Here is a 10,226-nt window from a genome sequence, read left to right as displayed (position 1 = left end):
TTACGAAATAACTGAAAGTGATTAAATGAACATACATATATCATCATCAAAGTAATCATGAACACATGAAATAACTAAGTAACTCAACACATATATCAACTAAATATGAAATACATCTAATCAAATCTAGTTACCAAGTACCACTAATCATAAAATATAATCATAAAATAGGCCTAGAAGAGTTTGGCACTATGACAAGAAAAGTCAACTAGGGGTAGGCATTACAAGAAGCATTAGCATTCAATCCATATAAATAATAGTGTTTTGTACCACTAGAATAATGCAATATTTTCTTCATCTACTTTGAAGTAGACATAGACATAGCCCACAAGCATCCCTAACAAATACTGAAATATATCCTTAGGTAAAGAATTTTTAAAAATATCTGCAATCTACTCCTTTGTATTAACATGCTCCAATCTAATATCTTTCTCTATAACTTTCTCTCTCAAAACATGATATTGAATAGATATATTCTTTATCTTTGAATGTAACATGGGATTCTTAGACATACTCATTGTACTTGTGTTATCACAATGTATGATAATATGATGTAAAAATTCTATCCCAATATCCTTCAATATTTGTTTCATCCACATAATCTAATTACAATTGTTTGTTGCTACTGTATATTCTATAGTGCTTTGTGAAATACACTCTTGTTTCTTTCTTAGCCAAGAAACCAACCTTCCTCCTAGGAAAAATTATCCACCACTTATAGTACTCTTTCTATCATCCATACTCTATGCCCAATCCACATCAGTATATGTGCATAGGGTAAAGTCATTTGATCTTTCATTCTACAACCCAAAATTAGGTGTACCCTTCAAATATCTAAAAATCCTTTTCACTTCAAGTTAGGGGGAATGATAGAGAAAGATAAGATGTCAATACCAAATGGCGATAGAAAAGAACTATTCTTATTTTCTAGTGTTATCTTTCTTTATTATCTCAAAAGCTCAGTTCCAGTCTAGTGTGGAGAATTGTTTGGAGTTGGAGGATGGTGCTAAAAACAAATGGGTGGAGATTAATAGGAGAAAGAATAAGTTCCTAGCTACTAGCCCTTTCTTTAATATTATTTCAAAGAGTAAGTCTAAACTAGATGTGAATGGTTAGAAGTATGGTAAGTCTAAACTAGATGTGAATGGTTAGAAGTATGGTTCAGGTAGGAAGAATAATAAATTAACAAGAGAAATGGTAAGTAAAACTATCATTGTGCATGGAAAACAATTGACTATCCTAGAGAGTTGTATCAAAAAATCCAAATTGTGTCATGGAACATTAGATAATTGAATGCTCCTCATAAGTAGGATATGTTTTTGGATGTGGTTCCCAATCATAAACAAAATGTTTTTTTGGTTCAAGAAACTAACATGAATAGAGATAAAGTGGAAATGCTTTCCTTTTTCAAGAATGGAAAAGTTTTGGTTTCTATATTCAAAGGAGTGTTAGAAGGTGTTGTTGTCTTTTGGAAAAAGGCCATTATTGAAGGTGAGTTTCTTATTTCAGAGAACAACCTTTTGTGTATTAGATTTTATCATATTAGAAATAAATTCTCTTGGATCCTTTCCAACATTTATGCTCCAAATTTAAATGTTGGTAGAATGGATTTTTAGGAAATATGTCAACTTTTTAGGGTTTCTTTTATATTAGTTTTTTGGTTAGTTATGGGAAATTTCAATACAAATCCTAGGTATTTTGAGAAAATTTGTAGGCTTTCAATTGAGAGTCACCTAGAAGCTAGATTGGATTTCTTGAAGTTTATTGATTCCCAAGCTCTTCTAGATGTTGAGCTCCAATGTTTGAGTTATACTTGGTTAAACAATAGATCTAGTTATGAGTTAATTTTATTTAAATTGAATAGATTCTTCATTTATGTTGACTAGATTAATTCGTTATCCTACCTTCTCATCGATTTACTTGAAGTTGGTGTTGACCACCTTCCTACCTCTTTGGTTGCTGACCTAGTAGCCATCAAAAGGAACTCTTTATTTACATTTGAGAAAATGTGGATCAAATAATATGACATAAGAGTTAACATTAAGGAGTGGTGGGATATTTGGATTGATCATCTAGGTATGTTTAGGTTAGCCAAAAATTGAACTTTACTAAACGTAAAGTTAAATCTTGGAATAAGGAGGTTTTTGGGAATATCTTACAGAAAAAGAATGAGATTAAATTAAAATAGGATGTTATTCAAAAGAATATTCAATATTCTAGGGATATTCAAGGTTTAATTCTCAAATAAAAGGCTATAATGGATAAAATATCATGATATCATTACAAAAGATGAAATATGTTGGAGATGGGAATCTAGAGCCCGATGCTTTAATTTAGTGGATAGAACTATCAGATTTTTTTCACCTCATAACTTCTAAGGATAAAGTAGCTAGTAGAATCTCTAGTATTATGACTTTTGATGGTGTGAGAACTATGAATAATGAGATTTCTAAAGATTATTTTGGTTTTTTCTCTTCCCTTTTTTTAAAAGATATTTCTCTATCAGTCACTTATTTGAATAATTTGATTGAGGATATCCCTAACATTTTGGAAGAGGAGGAGAACAAGATGGTTGTAGCTATTAGGTCTATTGAGTAAATTAAGAAAGTTGTTTATTCCTTCAAAGGATAAGAGTTCCCAGAGTTTGATGGATTTCCATTGTTTTTCTTTTAGTACTTTTGGGATGTCACTTGGAATGATCTCTACTATGAAGATTAATAATTCTTCAACTCAAATAAGTTTCTCAAGGAAAAAAAATCTACTTTTATTGTATAGATTCCTAAGAAAGTTGGAGCCAAGATTGTGAATGATTTCAGACCCATTGATTTCTATAATTAAGTTTATAAATTGTTCTCAAAAGTGTTGACTTCAAGGTTTCTTTCTTTCCTATCAATAGTTAGCTGTCAAGAGAAAATTTTCTTTATGCATGGGAAGAAAATCTTGGATTCTATTATCAAAGTTCATGAAGTTATTCATTCAATTGATTATTCAAAAAGAGAAGGTTTCATAGTTAAACTTGATCTCTCTAAGGCTTTTTTCCTTGTGTATTCAGACTTCTTGTACACAATCATTAAACCCTTTGGGTTTTACAATAGGTATATCCAAATTGTTTGACAACTAATATCTAACACTTTAGCAATGTTCTTGGTTAATGGTTCCTCTTCTATCTTTCCTAATGTTTCAAGGGGCTTGACATAGGGAGACCCTAGTCCTCTTTTCTTTAATGGTAGAATCTCTTGGTTGCCTATAGAGTTCTACATTTTCTTCAAGGATTCTTAAGGGCTTGAAACCCTCGTCAAAGGATGTGGTATCTACACATGAATAATTTTTTGATGATATAGTGATAATGGAAGACACTTTGATCAAGGAGGAAAATTTGTGTAAATTTTTTTTTCAAACTAATAGTTTTTCCCTGGGCCAACTCATTCACTTGGAAAATATATCTCTCTACTTTATTAACACTCCTATTATTATATGGGGAAGAAATGTTGTAATTCTAGAATGTGAGATTAGAATTTTGTTGGTCTCCTATCTTAGCTTGTCACTTGGCTTAAAACTTACTAATTCTTTTTGGTTTTTCTTGGTCGAAAGATTTCAAAGAAAATTGGCTAGATGGAAAGGTTTTATTCTCAGTAAATCTAGTATATTGTAGTTGATTATGTATACTATTCAAAGCCTTTCAATGTATGCCCTTAGATTGTTCAAAATCCCTTAGAAGTTTCAAGAACCAATGGAAAGAATTCAAAATAATATTTGTTTGGATAAGTGTGGAAGTTAAGAAAAGATTAGTTGCCTCAAATTTAGTTTCTAAACCTAGAACAAGTGGGGTTTGAGCCTAAGATCTATAAAAATTATATATTATGGTCTTATGGCTAAGAAAATTTGGTGAATTTATGGAGAAAGGAATGATTGGAATATTATTGTTTGCAAAAAATACTTGAAATATTTTCTCTTTCTAGAAAACTTTATTAACAACAATGAATACTTGACTTGTTCTACTTTTTGGAAAGGCATCTAGCAAGCTAAAGCCACTACCAAATTTAAAGCTAGCTAGAAAGTTAGAAATGGTCAGATTATAGACTTCTAGAATGATTTATAGCTTCTAGACAAACCCTTTTCCTCAATAATAATCACTAAATTGATTATAGAGAGATGATATTAGTTATTTGGGTTCAAGGGTTGAAGTTACTAAAGAGAAGATCAATGGGTGAAAATTGTGGGAATCTCTCCTGAGTTAAAAGATATTCAAACTAGCTTCAATGTTGTAGCTATCAAGTTAAGGTGTGAGAATTATTTAATTTGGTATGGTGATCCTTCATTTTCTCACTCTGTTTACTTGCTTGTTGAAGCTCTTCAAGTTTGTGAAGTTTCCCCTTTTGTTTGGGCCTCTATTTGGAATAAAAATCTCATTCCAAGAATTCATATTTTCCTGTGGATGACTTTGCAATAAAAGACTCTTACTTTGGTGAATCTTAGAAATTAGGTGTACATTTACCCAATGAATATTTTTTATGTGCAACTTGAGCTAAATTTATGAATCATATTTTTATATCTTTTCAATTTTCTTGGAACACCTGGATGGAGCTTTTTAAAATGTAGAATCTAAGTTGTACAATGATTAAGAACATTAGGGACCTCTAGCTAACGTGTAAATATTTTAAATGAAATATTGAAATGATTCTTTGGAGGCTAGTTTTCCCTCATGTAGTTTGGAATCTTTCTAAGGAAAGAAGAGGGATTTATTTCATCTCTACTCTTCAAGTTGTCATCATATTAAGAAATGCATCTTTTAAAATTTTATTAACATGTTCAGGAATAAAGTGGACTTTTATTCTAGTGGAAACATAAGTAGAAATAAAACTTCAGGTGCAATGGTCAAAAGTAAATAGGAAACTACTAGATGGGATCATCCTCCAATGGGCTAGATTATGCTGAACTATAACGGAATCATTAAGTGAAATCTGAGTCTGACTGGATGTGGAGCTACTACAAGGGAAGATCTGATAAATTTCTTATAATTGTTATAGAGGTCCCTCTTGACATCCAAACCAATCACCTAGTTGAGACAATAGGTATTCTTCATGGGATAAAATGGCTTCATGATATTGAGGCTAAGGGAATCTAGATAGAAGGGGATACGTAGAAAATATTAAACAACCTAATTCTTTTATTCATTCATGTTCTATATAAAATGTAATCAAGCGAGCCAAAAGATTAATATTTATGCTTGATAAAGTGTTTATATCCCACTTATATAGAGAGGAGAACACACTTGCTAACTCACTTGAAAATGAGGCAATTAAAAAGGGGGCCATCACATGTTGGAATCCTATGGATGAGATAATTATGATATTAAGGTGCTTGTTAATAATGATAAGGTAAAAAGTAAAAATTGGGTCATGTCACTTACTTCCATTCAAAATAAAACTTCTTTGGGAAATGAAATGTAATTATTTTGCGAAGTTCTTGAGTTGTAATAGTGTTGTAATAAAAGTTTCACTTGTATTATGGGTCATTTTAGTGTTTTTTCTTCTTGAGAAAGTTTATTATTCAGAGAAAAATTTAGTTTGTGTGGCTCTACAACTAGTTAAAATGGGAGAGAGATTGAGAAGAAGAGAACCAAAAAAATTTGAAAAATGAAGGAAGGAGAAGGAAGTTTGGGAACACTAGAGGAAGGGGGTATAGGTCCCTACATGGAAAAAATGAAAAAGGTGAATCCCAAAGTAATTGTGATGTTGTTGAAGGATTGGAATAATGACAAAGTTAAGTTGGGTGGAAGGAAATTGTAACTCAATGTAGTGGTAATGGAAAAAATTACGGGTCTCAGTATTAAAAGTCAGCTTTTTTTCAGTGGCCTAATGTATTTTGAGATGTCTGTTAGGAAATTCATAAAGAAACAAATGATACTTGTGTTAAAGTAGACAGTGTTCTTTAATATTGTTTCATCAATTAAATATATTTGGAAGCATGTTCTTATTCTTGTAATGGAGTATGTTTTGCTTGATGGGAGATATGAGAGGCCTTATATTTATCACTTTGTGTTACTTAATCACTATAGATATAAAAGTACGGTTTATTTTCCATTCTACCTAGTTTTCTTCTTGTCTCATAATATCAATGATTTAAGTTCCAAAATTAACAAACCGATCTTACATGAGGGTCTTATGAGGAAGGTTAAGAGTTATGTGAAAAAAATTGTTCTTGACTATGTCCCAAAGAAGATTTCAGAACAATGTATTAAGATGGAAGGTTTGGGGGAAATTTTGGTCAAAGGGAGAAGGATATTATGTGAAATAGAAATGGAATCTCCTGGATCTTAAAAAATCAAGAAGGCTAAGGTTAATTATGTAGAGCTTATTATGGAACTAGAAGAACAAAGTGATTATGAAAAAGAAAAATATGTGTTCGAGGGGAAGGGGAAAGAAAAGATGGATACAAAAAATAAAATGAGGAAACTAAAAATTCTGAATTAGTTGAAAGATTGCTTAGGGTTGGCAATGTCCCTATTTCCTCTCCTCGCCGTGTTCAATTCATAATGAGATAAGCTCTCCTATGGCTACTAGAGAAAAAGATAACCAAGCTACTTAGGAGAAAGTGGAAGAGGAAGGGCTCAAAGAAGCCATAAGACTTATTGACTATGATGAGCTTCTTGAGCTTGATCTTATTATTTATCCACAACAAGCTGAAGGAAAGGAGATTAATAGTCAAATTTAAAATCAAACTTCAAAAATAAATTTAAAAACGGACAAGCCTTTTTGGTAGGATTTATTTTTTAAAAAGGCTAGGATTCCAATGCTGAAACTGGTTGATATGGAGGATTTTAAGGTCAAGCTTATGGAGGAAGGTATGTATAATTTGTTAGTTAGCTATCCTCATCTTGTTTTAAAAATTGCAAAAGCGGTCACCCTCTACTCCCTCAAACTCGATAATTAGACCTTCCACTCCCTTAAAATAATGATTTTAAAATGCATAGCTCTAGAAGGAAAAATTGAGGATAAACATAATAAAGAGGATGAGAGGGGGTTGAAGGAGAAGGAGATAGAGCAAAAGGGTAGCCTAGAGTTGATCGAACAGTTGAAGAGAAAAAATGACAAAATGGAAAATGTGACAAAAGATATTATGTTCAGATGCTAGGGTCTACTTATAACTTTTGTTAACTGCATTTACAAAGTGTTGGGCAATTTGGATCTAGAAAAGGAGGTGAAGCTTGTGCTCAATCCAGAGGAAGCTAAGAAATAAGCGAAGGATGTTATTCATCAAAAATGTACCCAATCCAACACCAAGAAGAAGTAGAAGAAAGGGAACGAGATAGACAAAAAAGAAATCATAGAGAAGATCAAAGTCATTCAGTAGGAGGTGAAAGATAAGGTGGAAGAGTTAGTTTAGCTTCTTTCACTTGTGTGTTGTCTCTTTTTTATGTGTTCTAGATAGACTGTTAGTGTTTTAGTTTGTTCTAGTTTTTTATGTTGGCTTTTTTTCAGGTAGTACAAGTTTTGGTTGTGGGTGTGTCATTTATTCTAGAAACTATTTCATTTTAGATCTTTCATGTTTAAATCTTTAAATAGCCAACATAATGTCATTGCAAACCCAAACTATAGACAAAAAATGTACCGAACAATTTATAATTGTAAAATAAGTATTAGCCTAAACTAGTAAAATATATATTTAAGTAATATGTTAGTAAGCGTTGTATGGGGCATTCTAATGTTAAGTTTATTTATTTTAAAGAGTAAGGATTTGTTTGTTTTAGTTCTATACAAAACTTTTAGCTCAATTGTGATATCATCCCTTATCTTACGATGTGAGAGTTTGTGCACTCAATAAGACTTGATTCCTAATAGACTCATTCAAAACCATTAGACTTTCTCAATAAACTAAAGACCCATTAACTTATTCAATCTTTTTAATATAAAAATAGACAATAAAAAATTAATATAAATTTACAAATTCTAAACTACTCTTCAAACTTTCTTAAATGTCTTAAACTAATTAATCACTTCTTCCAACCTGTATGATAAATTTATATTAGAATTTACAATAAAAAACTATTGTTTTAATTTTTAATCTTTAAAAAAAAATTAATACAACTCAAATAAAACCTAAAGTAAAATATATTTTGAGCTCTGAATATATAAAAGAAAAGTTTTAGTCTCCATTTTAAAAAGGAAACAACATTTTCAATCTCACAACAGTTAGGTCAACTTTGGACAAGGTCAAAACCCGTAATGCTGCCCAAAAATTAAAGTTAAATGAACATTGACGTAGCATAATTCCATTTAATAAAAAGATCTTTTTCAAACCCTAGGTATTTCCATGTAAATAATGTCTGACCTGCCTATAAAAAAGCGAAAAATGTGTGTTCTTGTTTTCTAGAAACCCTAGAAAATCGTAATATACCTATAACAGATAGGAAAGGTCTGACGTATTAAGAGTAGGCCTCACTCCCCGCCAGTTTACCAGGTCATAAATATAAGATTAAGAGAAGTTAATGTAGATCTAGTGAATGTTTAGAGTTACTATCAAGTGATATTGAGTTTACTGGTGAAGTTGAATGATTCATAAACAGTCTATCAGAGATCATGTCTTCTCAGTCATAAGGGATGAGGTGGGGACCACATTCCAAGTGATTTTGGCATAGTAAATTCTGTCGAAGAGGTTTCAAGCAAGAGTGAACCCCTGATGGAGTCCTTAAATGTTACCTTAGCTGATAGACAACTCACTGACTTCATCATAAATCTGAACCCTCCATCAAAATAAATAAATAAATTCCAGTGACAGGTGATTTTTTTGATTTCTGCAATTGACACAGTCAATTTGATTTTTTTGATTTCTGCAATTGACACAGTCAATTTGATTCTTTCTCCACGCATGACCTTCACCTGCTCCCTAACACTATTTAAATGACGTCCACATTGTCCTTTCAGAGTAGAACCAAATTTCTCAGATACAAAATTTCTAAGTTTTCTAGAGATGGATAGAGAAGGGGAAGATTTCCATTTCCTGGACGCCTTTGGAATCATTGGAGAGGCATTGAAAATTGTACGACGTAAGGCGAAGCTCCTGGGAGCCATTGCCCTGACATTACTGCTTCCTCTCTCCTTTGTAATCCATGGCCACACTTTATTCTCAGCCTCCCTCCTCAACAAAATAATGATGAGCAACGTCTTACTCGGCATAGAAGCCGGCAGCCCTGCAGCAGAAAGCGTCCGCCACAGCTTGCACACACAGATTGCGGAGTTTCTAGTGCTGACAACGCTGTATGCAACCCTAGTTTTTGCATTCTCGTTGTTGTCCAGGTCAGCAGTGGTGTACACGGTGGCATGCATCTACGCGGAGAAAGAATTGTGTTACACAAAGGTTATGAGCATCGTGCCCAAAGTATGGAAGCGCCTCGCTGTCACTTTTCTCTGGGTTTTCCTCGTTATGTTTCTATACAATTTGGCCCTAGCGGGGGGGCTGTTTTGCTGGTTTTTATTATTTGGAGTGGTTGGACTTAAGACGTGGGCCGTTTTTGGGGTCGTTTTTATTGTCATCGTTGCTCTATTCTTCCACGTGTACATAGCCACGGTGTGGGAACTTGCCAGCGTGGTGTGTGTTGTGGAGCATAGACAGGGATTGGACGCCTTGAAGAAGAGCAAACAAGTTATGAGAGGAAAGAGGGATACGGCGTTGACGCTGTATGTTCTGTATGCGCTGCCTGTGGGCGTTATTAGTGGTTTTCAGAGCTATTCAATGTATGGCGAGAAGGAGGAGGCGATGAGCGTGGGAGTTATTGCCGCGGTGGTGGTGTTGCAGTGTGTTGTTGATTTGGTGTGGCTTCTCACACAGGCTGTTCTTTACTTTGTCTGCAAATCCTCTCAGCATGAGGACATAGATAAGTTGACTCTGTCCAAACATTTGGAGATGTATAATGGAGGCTATCTGCTTCTCGATGGTCCCCCTATGAAGTTCGAGATGTCTGGCCCATAGAGGATGTTGGGAGAAATAAGATAGATTGTTTAAGTTATTGCTTATACCAGTTTTACATAAAACTCTAGGGCTAAACAACTTGATACTTTAGTTTGAGGAATGTTTTCAAAATAGGGAGTTTCCTAGATTGTATCTTATATGAAGAGGTCAAAAGTTAAATATAAATCTATTTATTATTTTTTCTATTGTTTTATGTTAAAGTTGTAGTTATTATTTCTTTAATGTTTGTTTAATTGATTTTTAAAAATAGTTATAAC

The 10,226-nt window shown here is 32.9% G+C and overlaps 1 protein-coding gene across 1 annotated transcript; it reads left to right on the top strand.

Annotated features, from left to right (window-relative positions):
- Positions 1-8,970: 8,970 nt before the first annotated feature.
- On the top strand, positions 8,971-9,969 carry LOC149531804 (uncharacterized). Its single transcript, XM_089808399.1, has one exon. It carries the CDS (start codon positions 8,971-8,973, stop codon positions 9,967-9,969), a length of 999 nt encoding a protein of 332 aa, XP_089664525.1.
- Positions 9,970-10,226: the final 257 nt, after the last annotated feature.

Source organism: Cupressus sempervirens, chromosome 11 (assembly GCF_028749045.1).
Source record: "Cupressus sempervirens isolate cs-2001-9-10 chromosome 11, ASM2874904v1, whole genome shotgun sequence".
NCBI classification, from domain to species: Eukaryota; Viridiplantae; Streptophyta; class Pinopsida; order Cupressales; family Cupressaceae; genus Cupressus; species Cupressus sempervirens.
This window is presented reverse-complemented; position numbering and strand designations above follow the sequence as displayed.